At 41.0% G+C, this 19,283-nt stretch overlaps 1 protein-coding gene across 7 annotated transcripts in view; it reads right to left on the bottom strand.

Moving 5' to 3' along the window:
• Nucleotides 1–2,653: 2,653 nt before the first annotated feature.
• The window catches only part of LOC133966855 (ribosomal RNA processing protein 1 homolog B-like), a 29,345-nt gene continuing 12,715 nt past the window's right edge, over nucleotides 2,654–19,283 (bottom strand). The window contains exons 10-16 of one of the 7 annotated variants that reach the window (XM_062401899.1): nucleotides 18,169–18,266; nucleotides 12,457–12,476; nucleotides 11,585–11,722; nucleotides 9,195–10,450; nucleotides 8,946–9,116; nucleotides 5,872–5,932; nucleotides 2,654–3,393 (exon numbers count right to left, since the gene is read on the bottom strand). In XM_062401899.1, the coding sequence (XP_062257883.1) occupies nucleotides 3,176–3,393; nucleotides 5,872–5,932; nucleotides 8,946–9,116; nucleotides 9,195–10,450; nucleotides 11,585–11,722; nucleotides 12,457–12,476; nucleotides 18,169–18,266 (1,962 nt within the window). In that variant the 3' untranslated portion in view covers nucleotides 2,654–3,175. Of the gene's footprint in view, nucleotides 3,394–5,871; nucleotides 5,933–7,396; nucleotides 7,416–8,945; nucleotides 9,117–9,194; nucleotides 10,451–11,584; nucleotides 11,723–12,456; nucleotides 12,477–18,168; nucleotides 18,267–19,283 lie in introns of those variants that run through there. The other 6 variants (XM_062401900.1, XR_009924000.1, XM_062401902.1 and 3 more) reach the window with 6 other exon arrangements.

The following is a 19,283-nucleotide window of genomic DNA, read 5'->3' as shown; positions in this document are numbered from 1 at the left end:
AAACGCACACTGAGCGCAGCACTCTTTTATAAATCCGATCCCTGCTCCTTCCACGCTACACTTCCTCACACACCCAGGACCTGCAGTGGGGAGAGAGAGAGCGAGAGGGAGCGCTACGGTGTCCCTTAATAGACGTCCTCAAATCCCCGCAGCCTATAGGCATCACTGTCCTGTCGGATACATTTAAATATCAGCAGAACGGAAAAATAACACTGCTAAAACTATAAAACTGTATTAAGGATTGACCCGTTACACTTGTAAAGTGTCTTAAGATCTGTTGTTGATGTCCCAGGCCGGTTTGGGGGGTGGGTATCACTTGAGTTGAACCCATGTTTTCTCCTGTTTCTGGATGAGGAGTCAGGTTAAGAACATGTCTTTTGGTTCCTTTAATTTCAGTAGTTAAGTTTAGTGGGGACATTTTAATATCAGAGGTTAAGCAGACACTTCATCACGTATATCTAATTCATACTTAAAGGGTTAACAGCAGTGAACATTTGTTATAATTTAGTGGTTTCATTTCATCGACACGTCAGATACATGTCCGCGAACAGCATCTGTTCTCCAGTCATATTGCATGTCTGTCTCTGGCCAGTCCCTTTATACTTGGCCCCATTTCAGTTTCATGCTGTTGAGCAAGAGACTTCTGGTTTCTCTCAAAGTCTGCCTTTACTATTATAGAATTTGGGACAGTACTTCAAAAATGGCAGGCCCTTCATGTGTCGCCATGTCTGACAGTTCACTGGAAATTCAGCGCATCTCCTCTGGTGTCCAGGCTCTGTAGACATACATCACTGCATCAGCTCTTGTTCTTGTGGAGATGGGACTGAGTTTGTCTGACCCTAGACTGTCTTGTGCCGCGATGCTTGCAGTCACTCAGTTACCAGCACACATAGCCTAGATGACATTCATTGACATTATACTTATTTATTCATTTGCTAACAGGTCGTCACCCCTAAGTAATGTCACTCTACCTTAGACGTCAACCCTTGGTCTCCTAATACTTTATCCTTTGTTGCAAAAATAAATGTCGAAACAATCTTCAAACCAAAATCTCACAAGCAGCCTCTTCTCACCCTGGGAGTCGATTACGACTTGCCCTTCAGGAGAGGTAGACTTCTGTTTTTTTGGCAATTAAAAATCCCTCACCGACTGCGCAGAGATTTAAACTTGGTCTTTAAAACGGTTTGAATCGCGAATGAGTCAGGCATCCCGGACGAACCCCGAAATTGTCGTGGCAATTTCTACAATCCTACTACCAACGAGGAAACAAGACACAAATTTCTCTTACATAATTTCTCTTACACCCCCCCACCCCCCCCCCCCTCCCATTCCCATTAACAATGCCTAGTTAAAGCAATCAGGCCAATACGCATTCAGTAGTAAAGGACAGCATGATCAAAGTTACATTGTCTAGAGATAATTAGGTTACTATGTCTAGGGTAATCAGATTACTGTGTTTAGACTTATCAGGCCAAGATACATTCAGTAGTACAGAACAAGAGCAGGGTCAAAGTTACATTGCTAGAGATTCAATCATGATCAATCAAAGGGGAAATAAACATGATTATATTATGGTCAAACTGTAATATTTCCCTTACAGACTACAGTCGCAACGTCACATGCGATTACACAATTACTTCTGCTCCTACTAACTCGAGCGGCAGATCACCCTGGTCAGTAAGTTTGGAAGAAAAACCTGAGCTCCCAAACAGGCTGCTCGCGGTCAAGGGAAAAGGGCTGTTCTCATGAAAGTTCACATTAACGCCAACCGCCACCCGGGTATCCTACATCCCAAAGAAAACAGGAACGTGGAGCATGCGGCGCGCGGACACCGGTGTCATCGACCGCTAGGATGGGAAACCGGTCATCGCCCTGGACCACCATCGCAACAAAGGTTGCATGGACAACCTAGTCAAGGTAATCGGAACTTACAACTGAAGGAGGATGATCGCGTGCTGGCCCCTGGTCATCTTCTACAACATACTCGACATCTCCTACAACGCCTTTGTGATATGGCAAGATCAAATCGAACTGGATGCCAGGCAAGCGGAGGCTGTTCCTCGACCACTAAATTGCTGGATATATATTGTAATCATTAAGTTACAAAGGCTTAGTAAATTTAACTTCAATAACCATGTCCTCATAATCCCATTGCATTGTTTTTATTTTAGCTTGTAGAATTTCTATAAATACTCGGTACCCTGTTCACATTTTCCTAGTCATATCACACCATAAAACCCTCAGCCATCTTTGGTTGTCTGTGCATGTTTCATCAGAAGGTGTGGTGCCAGTTAGCAGAAGCACTAGCTTCATTGTAAGTATCATTAGCTGAGCCATCAAAGAGTAACCAATACAGAGAAGTCTAGTGATGGAATGGAGGTTTTCCAAGTCCATTTCGTGCTTCAAATAGGCAGTTACTGTAACATACTGATCATTTCTGATTACACACCAATACATGTAGTCTGAAAAGAATGGGTGGAATATGAACAAAAAAATGTGCACTGAATTACAATACAATAGAAACAGAATACCAACTACATCATCTTATCCCCATTATCGATTATATATCATTTTTGGTTGCATTATTGTAACTATAATTATGTGTTTCAGTTTCTAGCTTCCCCGAAAACGATAAACAACTAAAAACACAAAATATGAATAAAGTATTTATTTCTATCATGCTATAAAATGAAAATTAGTAGAAAATATTCTAGCAGTTAATAATGATCTATAATCTTCTCATTTAACATCGAAACATGTATTTCAGTCTCCGAATACTGTTAAAAGGACTTGGTGTTGATTAAAAGTCAGAATAAGTAAAGCCCTGTTTATTACCCTGTACACCAGCATACCAGCTAGCAGGGTATTGTTTGAGTTGTTATATGCAAATAATAGTACACTCATTAACTGATTGTATTCAGGTCAAGAATTGTTGACTAACTAGAATGTAGTACATTCAAAAGACAGATATTGTACTGCCACTACACCAAAGCTGAACATTTGATCAAATTGAGCTGGAAAGCTGGAATGAACAACTTTATTTAAACATCAAGTCACCCAAAACGGCAAAATTAAACAAAAATAAACTTCTCTAGATTCAAAACTGATTGGTTCAGTCAGTCTATTATTAAAACTTTTTGAGCATTACATCTTTAAACTGTGTCAGTGTTTGAATTTAGAAGAAGTCTGCCGCCGAAGGCCGTCGTTTAGGTGTGGTTGTTAGACTATTCAAACTCTTCTTCCTGTTAACCTTGGGGGTTGTTTTCAGATTGGTTGAGCCTGGTGTGGGCGGAGACTTTAGGACCCCAAACTTGGGTTTCTGCTTCGGGTCAAAAGGCACTCGTGAGGACCCATCTGGACTCACCAGCAGGCTGCGATCCGTTTTTCTAAACTCTGCATAATGGCATAAAGAAAAGAAAAAGGTAGACAAGGTGTTATTCAATTTACCTAGAGCATCTTTCACTCTTATTCTTAAGTTATAAATCTTAAAGATTCACACATTAAACAATGCAGTGTTGACCTTGGAAACAGCCAATACAAATATTGACTCTTCATATGGTGTATTTAATTGCTCTCTACAATTTCCAAAAAGTGGAAAAACATGGTTCGAAATGAAAAGCTTGTGTTTCAAGTTCAATCTGTGACAGACTTGGGATTAAGGCAAGGCAATTTTTTAATAGTGCACCTTTGACACATGAAATTGTCATCTGATGAAGATTATGTGATACAACCAAAAACTCAACTACTAAAAGGTAAATGTTACAATTATTGGTTTCCAATAATTGTTTAAATGCATGTTAATTTGCTTTTAGACAGTCCTCGCTCAGACCACCCGTTCTACCTTACCTAAACAAAAAGTATTTCCAGCAAGAGAACGTGTCTCACTGTAAAAAGAAACATTTTCACACATGGAGTTAATGTGGAAAAGGATTCAACCTACTCTTTAGTCAAACAGGCTGCAGCTAAAAGACAGAACTAAAAATATCCCATCTTATTTTTGTTTAAGGTGTACCATTAAGTTAATGATAGCGAACCTAATTGTTTCTGCTGACTTTCGAAAGTTTGTATTGCCTTTTCCCACTTAGAGCACATCATAACAAAACCATGATACAGGATCCCAGACTGACCCTGGACCCACAGCCTCTGGCCCCGTACACACCTGGTATTTACATTCGTACGTGTTCACACCTGTTGTTAAAATGCGTCTTGAATGCGTCTCCAGTGACCACTTGTGATTGGATCTCACTTTCCCGTTTTTACATGCAAAGTAAGTAGTTTGTGTTTGTTAAGACTAAATAATGTTTTGACCCAGTCTGAGTTTACAGATGTGCCCGATGTCGCAGTTTGTGTGTGACTATCGGCACAAGTAAGAAAAACCGAGTTAGAGAGATGAGTCAGTAGAGGCTGAATGAATCTCGTGAAGCTGTAAAGGAAGATTTTTACCAATATCAATCAAGTATCAATCATTATGTGGTGATCAATGTTGATATTGTGGGCCGGTATCTGCAATCAAATCAAGAGAAAAAATGTGTTCAATTCATAGTAAAACTACAGTGGCTCAGATGACATCAGCTGAGTAGAAGGGCCTTCATATGTGGCCCAGGACGGACTTGCATTCACACTGCTAAAAGAATGTGGACACATGTGGCCCAGACCACATCAGATCACTATCTGATCTGAGTGCATTCAAACCGGTCCTGGTTAAAACTGTACGCTTGTGATCGGATAACAAAAACCACATGTTAATAACAGATGAGAACAGGGCCTCTGTGGTAACACAGTTCAGCCTTCACATGGTAAATGTTGGCACACAGATGTCCTTCTGATAATCTACCAAATCTGTGGACACACAGTAGTATGGAACACTGAAAGCACATGTGAGCCCTAAAGGTGTCATATGGTCAATAACTGGATGATATTTACTGGAATGCTCTGCAGGTTCCATACTTTATAATGCATTTCACACCATCCTAAAAGTTAGTTACTGGTACCTATACCATATAATAGCAAAGTTACAGTTAACGGATAATAAATCTTTTGTGACTTGTGTTTCGCTGTTCTATTACTGTAGGTTTTGTCTTGCGGTCTGGCATTACAATGAAAATGCAGACTGCAAGCAAGCTTCAACATCCACAGGACAACCAATGTACAGAGTTGTGTTCCACAAGTAGAAAAACATCCCACATACAGTAAGTTCTAAACATCTTATTGTTGGGTTTACAGTTTTTTCTTTTATCTTTATATACCAAATGAAAACCATATGTTTGCGCAGACTCTAAAGTAAAAGTTAAACAAGATTTGATTCAGTAATACACTAGATAGTATTTTACAGATTGGTGGGTGACTTGAGGCGTATGAGGACCCAGCACCATTAGTAAAGGTGTGTCCTTGGGCAAGATACTGAACCCAGAATTGACCCTCATAAAAAAAATCTGCCCATAAAGCAATGTAGGAATGTGGATGGCTGAATGGCAATAAACAGTAAAGCGGTACAGTAAAGCGCTTGGAGTTCCATCCCGATGCGCACACAGACATGTGCGTGTAAACCTAGGGGAAAAACTGCTGAGTATAACTATATATAAAACTTTATAAGCTGTGTCATCAAATGTGTTTTGCGGCTCCATAAGAATTTTATTTGGTGGAAGAGGGGGCAAAATGGCTCTTTTGATGGTAAAGGTTGCCATAACTTAAGTGATCCATAACCTCCCTAGTTAGATTTGGACGCACAATTAAAGTGAACTGCATTCACCGAAAGGATTGAATGTTACCAGGTGAATGTGAAGGAGCTGTCAATGAAAATGGGTAAATACTAGTGAGCCAGTTCAATCTCGTAACAGTGTCAATTTCAAATATTTAATATAAATATCTTACCAGCCGTTTTATTATTCTTGAGACCAAATGTCACCTTCTTGGATTCAGGAGTTGGACTCTTCTGGGAAATAAAAACACAGAAAAAAGGTTTAATATTGTACAACATAATTCAAATAACATTACCATCAGAGAATGGCAGAGCTGATCAATAAAGAAGTAGTTTTAATTTATCCAAGGAGATACCAACATTTCTTGAATCTGTTCAGTAGGCAAACAAATCTCTTTTTCATTCACTCCCAAGAACCTATTGATCCAGGTGACCTTTATACAATGAGTTTAATTAGGGATGCACGATATTGGATTACTGAACTACTTTCAGCCAATTTCCAATGCAGATTTTCCAGGTAATTGCAGAGAACATTATGTGTCTCCTATAGCGGGATTATAACTTCTGCCACCTTGTGTCTTGAAGGCCCAAATGCCATTACAGACATAAAATGTCTGCTTTTAAAGATGTACATGTTTTGACCGTGAAAAGATATTTCTTTAGTCTTTAGCATCTGTCAGTAATTTACTGCTCCTCTGTGTCTCCATCATTCACGCTTCGTCAAACCAAACGGAGTGCTCCCCACCATCTTCTCCAGCTCCATACATTTATTAAGTTTATAAAGTGTTATTTTTACCCAGACTGAGTTTATACATGTGCCCGATCACACTGTAGGTTTGTGAGTGTGTGTGTAGGTGAGTGAGAGAGTGACATACACAGAGCAGCAGGGCTCAATCTGATATAATATATTGACATGCAGAGCGTGAATGTGTGCCGCATGGATCATCATTATCTCGTGTGATGGGATATTTTTTATTAAGATAAGTATAATGAAGAATGACAAGTACATATATATGTATAGAATGTTGTTGCTAAAATGTTTTCTGCAGTTAGACTGGTGAAATCCTGTGCTGATGTGTATTGGCTGGAGACTTCTGAGCCTGCTGCTGAAACAAAAGGGTATTCACAGCAGGGGCTATCTTACTGTCTACAACAAGGTGACTATAGGTGTTTAAACGGCGCAGACGAGGGGGTCTGAGAAAACGGGGGTTTCACTGAGAGAAACAGGTTTGAGTCTCAGCAAAGGCCTGATGGAAATTGTAGTGAGACTTCGAAGGGGTGACTAAATCAAAGCCTGAAGACAACACGCAGAGAGCTGATTGGATAAACATTCTGCCTCTTTGAAAGGAGGGGCTCATTTAGTATAAAGCAAATGTGATTTCATTGTTCAGGGCCATTGACGCAAGTCTGACTAAGTGACGAGGGTGCTCTGGCCCCTAGCCGCAGCTACGTTGAATTGTATGAACCAGAAGATAACTGTTTGTTGTGTTATGTATTAAAAATCCCAATACACTCGATAACGTGAGCTTGCACATCGTTATTCCTCCGTATATATATATATATATCTATAGATATAGATATAGATATAGATATATATATCCACGAAGAAACAACAAAAGCAGAACCTACCCTGTCTAGTGCCCCTGAGCAAGGCACCTTACTCCCCCAATATCTGCTCTCCGAGCGCCGTACATGGTCGCTCACTGCTCTGTGTGTCCTGCACCAGATGGGTCAAAAGCAGAAGTTAAATTTCCCTACCTGCATGAGTGTGCCTTTGCATGTCTGTGCATGTGTTTGGGACAAATAAATGCATCTTAATCTTAATATATATATAGACAGTTTCAGGGACCCAGAGCATAAGAAGGTAACCTGGAGAAGAGGCCTCACAGCAGCTGCCTCTGGCAGAACTACCTGATGAGCAACTGAACTTGTATCAAGGAGAAGCCTGCTGGCCCTTCCTAGTACATATTCAACATTCCCCTTACAAAAGTTGAGAACATGGAGAGAATAATCAACTCCTATGTCAGAAAGTGGTTTGGAGCCTCAAGAGGTCTAAGCAACATCGTTCTGTATGGACATGGCATCCTCAAGCTTCAGATCTGGAGTCTTGTAGAAGAGTTAAAATTCACCAAGACAAGCCCAGAGATGACCCTCTCAGAGTCCAAAGACACATCTATATGGCTTGTGGGACCAACATTGACAACAGGACCGAAATGGACACAGAGAGAAAAAACCCAACAGAAAAAAGTAACACTCCAGCATGCCGAGACCGAGCAGGGAAGAGAATAGGAGGTTTGGGCATAGGTCTGAGTAGACCCCTATAACCGAGCTGGTTGTAAAATAAGTGTCTCCCAAGGTAGGTATACATGGAGACGCATCCAGGTACTGAAATGCCTTGCAGCAACAAGTAAAACAAAGAACTGCTATTAATGTCTGGGAGGATTGTGTTGACGAAGCGAATGAGAAATGGCATTTGAGTCTGAGCATCGTAACATCCGGTAGCTCAAAGATGTGGGTATCCATGGACAAGCCCTGCACCAGTGTGCAATTAACATTGCACACTGGAGAACGCTTCAGCCAATAGCTCTGGATCAGGAGGAAAGATATCAACTGTGCCCCAAGATGCTAGGGACACTAAACCAGGTCTGACCAACCTATGGTGGGCCTGTCTTAGAACAGGGTGTCTTGTGATTAAAAGTCTGAAACACCTGACGCTAAGGTACACAACTTTAGACATGACCCTAACATCCGCTGTTGGTCACTAACATCTTATAACATCAACTGGTAGTAAACATTAATTAGTGCAGTAGAACATAAGGGATATTCAGCGTTAAGTTTAAAAATTCATAGAGGTAATGTCTAATCTACTGAGGGGCAACATGGCATAGTGGACCATACAAGCAAGTAGCCAGTCAAATTTACCTTAAGGCGCCGCGTGTGCTATAGTTTTGCCTGTATTGTATATTACAAGGCCAAAACAATTAACGCGAACATCCGCTGGCGGCCATTAACACCTGCTAACACCTACAGTTGGTTGGCAACTTAAATTTTGCAGAAGATTTTCAAAAGTATAAGGGATATTCACCATCTAGTCCTATATTCTAAAATAGAGATCCATTCAAATGAGAATTCATTACTTCAAGATTTGAGGATGACTAAATTAAGAAGTATAATTTTTTTGGAAAGGAGCTGGTGCCCCTTATTCATAACAAGTGCAAATTAATCTCAACGCTGCAACCACTTTTACCTTTTTGCTGTACAGTTGGTTGCTGAGGTTTCCCTTTGACTTACAGAAGAGCGGTGTAGGGGCTACAGTGTTGCTTTGAAAGGTAATGAAGTCAGACGCCAACCATGCAGCAGTCACCAATTTCTTTTGTGAGGCTTTAGCGCTCAGATGTGTGGATGGCTTTTTAAAATCCTAAGGAGGGAACCAATTATTTCAGGTACTTCAGTCACTTCAACCCATCTGAACCATTTAACCTCATCACATACTCACATTTCCAAGTTTTTTTTTCTTGGCACAAGTTTCCTCTTCTGCATTGATGATTGCAACCTCCTGTGCAGTCTCGACCAGCTGATCAGCTTCAAACTCAAACACCACAGGGATCTTCCTCTTCTTCTTTTTGGTCAGTTTCCTTTCGGAGAAAATAGCTTCAAATTCTTCCAGGGGAAGCTCTGAATCCAGACTGCCATCCATCTGCAGTTGGGTTGGATCTTTGAGCTGCATTGTCTGAATTGTCGCCATCTTATGCGTGTCTTTCTTTTTTGTTAATGTGGTGAGCAGTTTCTGCTTGCCCTTTTTCTTTCTTTCAATTGGCACTGAAGTGGTATGTTGAGTAGCTTCGGATACAAGTTGAGGTTTGTCCTCTACCTCAACCTGTGCATTAACCTTGAGGATCTTTTTCTTACTCTTTGCAGCAGTTGTAGCATCACTTGGCTCTTTGAATTTGGTTTTGGCTTCTGAGTTCCCATTGTGAATCTTTGATTCACCCTCAGGTTTGAATTCAGCCTTCATGCCCATCCTCTTCATGGTAGGGAATCCAGCATCGGTCTGCAGTGTTGACATTTTTTTCACAGTTTCTTCTCCTGATGCCTCACAACTTACTGATGTGATCTCCGTCTCTGCACTGACCTGTAACAGAGTCCTAATCCCATCTGATTGCTCCTCAGCATTTAGACTCTTCTTTTTATTCCTCTTTCCTGAGACGGAAGCATCTGCTTGAGAGGACATTTGTGGCTCTGTTGTGGCAAAGGTCTCTTGATCCTCGACTGCCACTCTCCCAGGTTTGGGCTTAGAATTGTTCCATTTCTTCTTCTTTGGGTCCTTGTTGTTAGTGCAGGACCATGGTTGTGCCACCTCTTCTGTAACTGTAACCAAGGGCTGCTTGTTTACGTCAGAGAGGAGCAGAGTTTCTGATTGATCGTGTGCAGTAGTTGCCTCTGCGACTTCTGCAGTTAAGATGTGGATTTTCACCTCTGCTTCCTTTTCGAAATCTTCTGCTTGTGCGCACTGTGGAATTCCTTCAGCTTCTTCAATCTCTTTAATTTGAGTTTGAGATTGAGCAATAGCCTGTCCCTGTTTTGACCGCTCTGTTTTTTCCTCACTTTGAACACTTCCTCCCTGTTCTGCTTTCTTCTTCTTCCTTTTTTTCTTTTTCCCGCCATCATTATTGGTTTGGTCTACTCTTTCACTGTCATGTTTTACCAAGTCCTTGTTTTGCTTGCCTTGTGTGGATGCCTCCTTTTTCTTCCCTGAAATTGAGAGAAGAGAAGAAGAGAGATGGATAAATTACAACTCGCACACTGATGCAGCATCTGTCATCCACAAAATATGTGCTTCACATGTAGCAAAGTATTGACTCAGTCTTGGGTTACAACTTACTGAGCATTGAGGGCTTATTTGTGTCTAGTTTATAAATATGTTTGAATGGTTTTGCCCCTCCTTCATTAAGTGGCTGCCTAGACTCGCTCAGTAAATTCTAGTTGACCTTCAAGATTATCCTCTGTACAAGCGTGTGATACATGTCGCTTAACTGCATTTGAGAAATCAGGGTTTTTTTCTGTCAACGCTGAAAATCAGTAGAACGCTGGCTGCCAATTTGAAGAGTTGCAGCTCTATACTGTAGTTTTAAAAACAACAAGTCTATCGAAAGCTGCTGAGCTATGATCTCACTGAACTGATATGTACGACCACATGAATTTCCCCTTGTGAGATAATAAGTTTACGTTGACTTTTGTACAGTCTAGCGCCATGATACTGTACATTCCTTTTATTCTGACCTGCCAAGGGACTACAGATCTAACAGTTTAAAGCTATATCTGGTGCAATGCATTGAATGGTGTCATGTTTATAACTGTACACGGTTCTTTTCAAATAAAATAGACAGGTTCCAGATGTGTGAATTATTTAACACATTTAACATTCTTTCAGTGATTTCGCAAGTCAGGTGTTGTGCTCAGTGACTGCCGTTTCCACATATGGACATTTATTTGAGAAAATTTTGCTCTCGAGAGAGTACAAATGGGGTAATCTCCTCTGCTGTGGAATAATCTACCACTTTCAGTTCGGGAGGTAGACACCATCTGTTGCCGCCACATGAGATGGAAACCTACATTGAATTCAAAACACCCAGGGAGTATCCTTTCGATGTTTTGTGTTGGTTGAACGAGCACTCTAAAACTGGACCCATGCAGGACTCTGATATTGAGATAAAAAGCAGGTGCATGTAGCTCAGGTCATGGATGTATCCATGATATATTATTCTAAAGACTATGATCAAATTTTCAAGACTATGATCACATGCTTTAATGACACGGTATAGATAATGGATGGATTTTTACACTTCTATACATTGGACAAATCTGCCAAACCGAGTTAACCTTTACTTTTCTTAGCTGCTGGGGTCCCCTTCTGATCCTCATCCATAGGGCGACATCCTCTCTTCATCCTCTTCCTGCTGCCAAACATTTCATCATCCTCATCAGTAGAGACCTCTTCTGGATACACATCCTGAGGAAAGATGCCTGAGGAAAGATTCCAGATTAAAATAAGAGTTAAAAAAAATTATGATTATTCTGTTTTCATATCAATTCTTAATAAATATTACAAATACAAACTCAACTTTTTGGTATTGGAATAATAAAATCTGTTAGGTCCAGTAGATGGAGCTTAATGCTAAGTCTGTTGAGGTCACCATAAAAAAGGTCTATGACTCTCATAACAAACTTGGAGAAAGAACGCATTGACGAAATTTAGGGATCTTTCAGATACAACATGATTACGCCACCACTGTGCTCCGTTTTGTCCACATTTGTTAACTAGCAGGATAACAGTGCTAAATTAAAATAACACAAATCAATTTATATCGCCATTGAAGTATTGTGATAGTATCAAATACATTTAAAAAATGTATCGTCCCAGGCCTAATATTTACAATCTGTAAGACATTTTATATGTACATGGTTCTTTTTTTCCTTATTCTTCACTGCACTAGTTATTTACAAGATTCACTTTTGTATTAAAACTTTGTCGCTCAACAAGAAAACCTGTCAATCAGTGTCAGTGGACCTGAGGAAACACAAGCAGCAGCATTACAAGATGACCACAATCATCTTTTATTTTTCAATTTATTTATCAATTATAAGCTGGTTATTAGGGTTTAGCTAATGATGACTGTGTGATGAGTATTGAAAAATGCAGGTCAACAATTGTAAAAAGTACGTAAAATAAGAATTAAGCTGTGATCACCAGCTCCTACCTTCACCGAGGTCTTGCAGTCTGAAATTGAACACATGAGAGAAACAGGATTCATTAGTTTAGATTGAGGTGATCAGTCATTAATATATTACAATATTACATGATTTAGCCCATGGAGAAAGACAATCTATAATCTTTCTTAGGCTGCATTACTTGGAGAAAAGGTTCATAATTGGAGGGGCGAAGCAGCACTTGCAATTGCTTCATTCTGGTGATGATATAATTCAGCTAAATTAATGCAAGACTTCTTCCAGCTTCACTTTGAACTATAAATACTAACCTTCATACAACTGCTCAAAATTAAGGGAACCCCTTAAATCACAACAGATCTTGATGAAGGAATTATTCAATTTGAAAATCTTGATAATTTCTATATTCTAACTCTATAATTAGTTGTAAAAATTTTTTATCAAATCAAAGGGTACTGTGTTTGGCCCCAATGTGCCTGTATGCTGTCCTGTGGGATCTCCTCCCAGACCTGGATTAGATTAGATTCAACTTTATTGTCATTGCACAGTACAAGTACTTATACAACGAGATGCAGTTTAGAGTCTAACCAGAAGTGCAAAAAAAAAGGAGTTAAAGTGCAGAGTATTGTGCGTATATGAAATGTAAATAAATAAGATAATAAGATGTACAGTAGCAAATATATATGGAATAATACAGTATTGACAGATATTGTATGATATAAGAACTATGAGCAGTTATAAAGGAAATAGTACAGTATTAACAGCTTTGTATGATATAAGAACTATGAGCAGTAAGTAATATATCTGAAGTAGTACAGTATTAACAGGTATTGTATGATATAATAACTTTAAGCAAGATAAATATATGAAAATATATAGATATGAATATACTATCGGCAGGATAATACAGTAGTAAAAAAAAGTGACAGTGTAGTGCAACTCTTCAAATGTTCAGTGGTTGGAGGAGGGTGTGGGGCCGGGGGGGCTGCTGCTATCACTGCGGTGCAGAGTTCAGCAGGGTGACAGCTGCAGGGATGAAGCGGTTCCTGAACCTGCTAATCCGGGAACAGAGGACCCTGTAGCGCATCCCAGAAGGGAGGAGGGCCAACAGTCTGTGGTTGGGGTGAGAGCTGTCCTTGACAATGCTGCGCGCTCTCCGCAGACATCTCTTGCCCTGGAGAGCTGCAATGGTGGGGAGTGAGGAACTGGTGATGCGTTGGGCAGTTTTAACCACCCTCTGCAATGACTTCCGGTCCGCAACAGAGAAGCTGCCATACCACACTGAGATGCAGTTAGTGAGGATGCTCTCAATGGTGCAGCGGTAGAAATTCACCAGAATCTGAGGACAGATGCGCCTTCCTCAGTTTCCTCAGGAAGAAGAGACGCTGGTGAGCTTTCTTGACCAGGGTTGAGGTGTTGAGGGTCCAAGAGAGGTCCTCAGAGATGTGGACACCCAGGAACTTGAAGCTGGTGACACGCTCGACCTCCGTCCCGTTGGTATGGATGGGGGGGTGTGTGCCGCCTTTCTTCCTGAAGTCCACGATGAGCTCTTTGGTCTTTCATCAGGGCATCAGTGAACTCAAGCACATTCTCTGGAGGTACTTGGCGTTGTTGGATACACCAAAACATAACGTCCCATAGGTGATTATATGGATTTAGGTCAGGGGAATGAGAGGGCCAGTCAATGGCATCAATGCATTCGTCATCAAGGAACTGGATACACACTCTGGCCACATTAGGCCGGGCATTGTACTGCCTCAGGAGAAACCCAGGGCCCACTGCTCCAGCGTAAGGTCTGGCAATCTCTGAGGATTTCATCCCGGTACCTAACAGCAGTCAAGGTACTGTTGGCTATGCCATGGAGGTCTGTGCGACCTTCCAAGGATATGCCTCCCCAGACCATCACCGACCAACCGCCAATGCTGGATAATGTTACAGGCAGCATAAAGTTCACCACAGCTTCTCCAGACTCCAATTCTGGAGTCAGTTTCTGCTTCATGCTACCCGTAGTGACAAGGACTAGCCGGACACTGAAGCGCCGGGCAGCGCTAATAATATCCTTGATCCAGCAGTATAAAAGCATATACTTACTTGTTGCTCCAACATTAAGCAACAGGGCCGTTTGTCTTTTTTGGTGTTGTCTTTATACAACATGTTCCAAGGATCATACAACTCACTGTACATCTCCACTTCAATTATTAATTTAATGTCATCCATGTTGAAGAACTTGTCCACTGTTTGCTCCGTTAAATGTCGGGTGTCGAGGGTAAATTATGTATTCTCCACTCAAGACTATGTGGACAATGGTTTAGGATTACAACTCCACAACACAACCAACAAATCGTATCGCATTTGTTGGTCCTGTAAGGACTTAACACGGTTGGAACGTGACATTCCCGTGTTTGAAAAATGGACAGACGACGAAGGACACCAGGCTGAAGAAGCGTGTTCATCTGATGCATCAGAGAAAACAGACCGGGGGCCCAAGCGCTCTTTGGTGACGTGGTTGATTATGTTACTGTTGATCATCTGTCCATCATCGTATAAAGCCCGCCCTGACAATTTGATTGGTCCGAACAGCTTCTGTTCGGGCATAGTTCTCCCCAACGGAGCGATGCCAGACCGAACTTCCCGACCTCAATGTTTTGGGCGGGGCTAAGTTTGTCTGGCATCCAGGCTAGACAAGGACACTAGCACAACTCAAAAGTAAATAAGAGTTAGTCAGGAAGGATGACAAGAAAGCAGCTGTCTGGTGCCAGCACATGCAAATCCATTCCTTTTTGGGGTTGCTGCACCTGTTGTCCACTTTTTTTGGAGCAGTGTATTAAACACAATAGCACCTCTAAAAAAGAAAAATGTCAAATATAGTAAATTAGCTCCGTGGTATAATTCCCAGACAAATGAGTTAAAACAATTATCAAGAAAACTAGAAAGGAAGTGGCGCTCCAGCAACCATGTTGAAAATCTAATAGACTGGAAGAATAGTGTTATATATAAAAAGGCTCTCCACAAAGCAAGAGCCGCCTACTATTCAAAACTAATAGAAGAGAATAAAAACAACCCCAGGCTCCTTCAGCACTGTAGCCAGGCTGACAGAGAGTCACACCTCCACCGAACCCAGTATTCCTCGATCCCTAAATAGCAATATCTTTATGACCTTTTTTAATGATAAAATCAACCATCTCCTGCCCTCAATTGGCACTAATACCCTCCCAACAACAGAGATCTCAGAAATGGCTGAGAATCCTACCCATTACTTAGACAGCTTCTCTCTGATCAACCGTGACCAGTTTACCAAATTAATCTCAATTGGGGTTTAGAGCCAATCACAGTACAGAGACAGCCTTGGCAAAGGTCACTAATGACCTTTTAATAGCCTCAGATCAGGGACTTCTGTCTGTCCTCGTTCTGTTAGATCTCAGTGCAGCATTCGACACAATTGACCATCACATTTTATTACAAAGACTTAAACAGTTAATTAACATTAATGGAACCGCCCTTAACTGGTTTAAATCGTATTTTTCTGATCGCTCGCAATTTGTGCAAATTAATGATGAGTCATCTGTGCACACCAAAGTTAACCATGGTGTTCCACAGGACTCTGTGCTCGGCCCAATTTTATTCTCATTATATATGCTTCCACCAGGAAACATTATCAGGACACACTCGGTAAATTTCCACTGCTATGCGGATGACACCCAGTTATATTGGTCATTAAAACCTGAACAAAGTAATCAATTAACTAAACTTCGAACATGTCTCAAGGACATAAAAACCTGGATGACCCGCAATTTTCTCTTATTAAACTCAAGTTTAACAGAGGTTATAATACTTGGCCCCAAACACCTTAGAGATGCATTATCAAATGATATAGCTGCATTAGACGACATTGCCCTTGCTTCCAATGAAACAGTCAGGAACTTGGGAGTGATCTTCGATCCTGATTTATCCTTTAATAGTCACTTAAAACTAATTTCTAGGACCGCTTTTTTTCACTTGCGTAATATTTCTAAAATTAGACATGTCCTTTCACAAAAAGATGCAGAAAAACTAGTCCACGCCTTTGTTACATCGAGACTGGACTATTGTAATTCATTATTATCAGGCTCCAGCAGTAAGTCGTTAAAGACTCTACAGCTTGTCCAAAATGCCGCAGCACGTGTCCTGACGAGAAAAAAGAGAAGAGAGCACATTTCTCCAGTATTAGCATCGCTACACTGGCTTCCAGTTAAATCTAGAATAGAATTTAAATTATTTTCCTCACCTTCAAGGCCCTTAATAATATAGCGCCTTTTTACCTTAAAGAGCTGTTAGTACCTTATAAACCCGCTAGAGTACTCCGCTCCCAGAATTCAAGCCTACTTGTCGTCCCTTAATTCTCTAAAAGTAGAGTAGGAGCCAGAGCTTTTAGCCATCAAGCCCCTCGGCTGTGGAATAATCTACCACTTTCAGTTCGGGAGGCAGTCACCATCTTTTCGTTTAAAAGTAGGCTCAAAACCTTCCTTTTTGATAAAGCTTATGGTTAGAGCTAATTAGTGCGCCAGAACGTTACTTGTTCTGCCACACCATGGATTGCGGTTTGTGGATCGCGCACCGGGGGTCGCGGTGTTGGATCCAGTGTGGCGGATTCTGAGTCATGTGGGCTGATCGTGGTGCTGGTGGCGGACCCTTTGTGTTGGATCCAGTGTGGCGGATTCTGAGTCATGTGGGCTGATCGTGGTGCTGGTGGCGGACCCTGTGTCGCGTTGGCATTGGGCACGGGCGGTGGACCAGGACCGCTGTGGTGGCTTGTGATGGGTCCTGGTGGGCGGCGGTGGATGGTGACTGAGGACTGGAGTGGCGTCTGGTCTGGATGGTGGATCGTGGTCTAGATGGTTGCCGAGCATGGACTGTGCTTGCAGCGGGACTGCTTGGCATGTCATGTTGGGGTTGTCCTTCGGGATGTTTACCCTCATCAATGCTGCTAGAGACTTTGATTATTGATGATGTTCTCCTGCACGTGGCATCTATTGCACTTCTGTCCGTCCTGTTTCTACATATTTTTACCCTGAGATCAGGATTAAAGGATTTTTAGTAGTTTTTCCTTACTCTTGCTGAGGGTTAAGGACAGAGGATGTCACACCCTGTTAAAGCCCTATGAGATGAATTGTAATTTGTGAATATGGGCTATACAAATAAAATTTGATGATTGATTGAATAAACTGCTGTTGCAAACACATTTGACTCTAACTTTAGTTTTTAAGGCCGTTCAGCCTTATTTGCTCCGTGCAGGTTGGTTTTCTCCATCAGTATTTGCAGTGTGGTGTTTCACACCAAGAATGGTTGTGAAATACCACACACATTACACACTGTGATTTGCAGAATTCCAATATTAAAATACTTTGCTATAGATCAGGGTCAGACGTATATTAAAAATTTGAACTTTTTTTGCATTTATGTCACAGACAAACTGTATCCAGTAATAGCTGAAGTTTGAGATTACTTAACTGTTTTAAAAGGAAAGGGTATATAGATCAGTATTCACACTAATAAACCAAAACTATAAATTAAATATATCACATCCAAGATCACAAAGGGAAATCCATATCCGAGGAGAAATGTGGTTGTTTAGATTACTGCTAAAATTCAGTCGAAAAAACATCAGTAGTTTTGTTTTTAATGGCTTCACAGTTTGATGATCCTCCCTCGTAGCAGTTGAATATTAACAAATACAATCATACTGTTTTGTGTGGGCCTCTACTTACACTTTTATGATTTTGTAGAGTCTCTGTCTGTTCTGGCTCGGTGTGCTGCTCCGGCTGGCTAACTCGAACAGCTTTTCTGCCAGCGCCGTATAGTCAAACTACATAACAGTTAATCAATATCCCATCACATATTTATACAATCTGATTCAAACTAAATGATGCATACAAATTTAACATTTGTTTTACAATAGAAAGAAACTGTCCGGATCAAAAAGACAGAAACCATGGGAATAAACGAAAGGCTCCTCAACTCTCATTCAGTTTAATAGCTTTAAAGCCATTTCCTAAAACCTTTTAGAGTAAAACTAATACTTTGCGTTACTGCAAGCAATCTGAAGAAACACAGTTTAAGTGGATTTTGTTTTTGGATTGTCATAGGGCTGGGCGATAAAAGGATATCGATAATTATCGTGATATAACTTTTCTTGATAGAAATATAAGACATGGTTGATATAACAGATAGAACCCATTCCATCCATGCCTTGACAAACAAAAATGATAATGAGAATAGCGCAGCATAAATCATGTGGCTGGAATAGAGTTACAGCCACATTAGTTTAGGTTGACCCATACAACATCAAGTGTAGGAGAAGTAGCAACACGTGTGCTAATGTTTAGACTCCTGCATAGAGATCGACAACTCTGCATTGATGCAGTGACTTATTTGATTTGATTTGGACATGGACATGACAATGTCATTGGACGAACCAGATGCATTGTTTACAGTGTATTAGCATAAATGCTAGTTTACGACACCTGTCCACAGGAGGCTTTTTTAAGACGCTCCGTCACGGAGCGCCAGCAGTCCAGTTTCACGCTTCCTGTTTCAGTGCCTAGTTTATCGCTATTTATCCGTCATTTACTCTATTTAGCTGTGGGCCGACCGAGGGTGCCGTCTCGTCAGCTCCGCATTTTGGTTACACACACACGCTGACTTACCAGCGGTTTGGGGACGCTACTCATTCGTCTCGCCGTCAGTGTAGAAGTTCAAGGGATTAAACAGGTCCATAAATTACTGTCAGTTTATACAGTTCCCTGTTGTGTTTTTTTAATTGATAATCAGAGTTGTACTGTTTATAGGTGATACCTTTTTTTTCCACAAAAGTAATTTGATT

This window comes from Platichthys flesus, chromosome 13, assembly GCF_949316205.1.
Source record: "Platichthys flesus chromosome 13, fPlaFle2.1, whole genome shotgun sequence".
In the NCBI taxonomy this organism is placed as follows: Eukaryota; Metazoa; Chordata; class Actinopteri; order Pleuronectiformes; family Pleuronectidae; genus Platichthys; species Platichthys flesus.
Note: the sequence above shows the minus strand (reverse complement) of the source record. Positions and strands in the feature narration are given on the sequence as shown.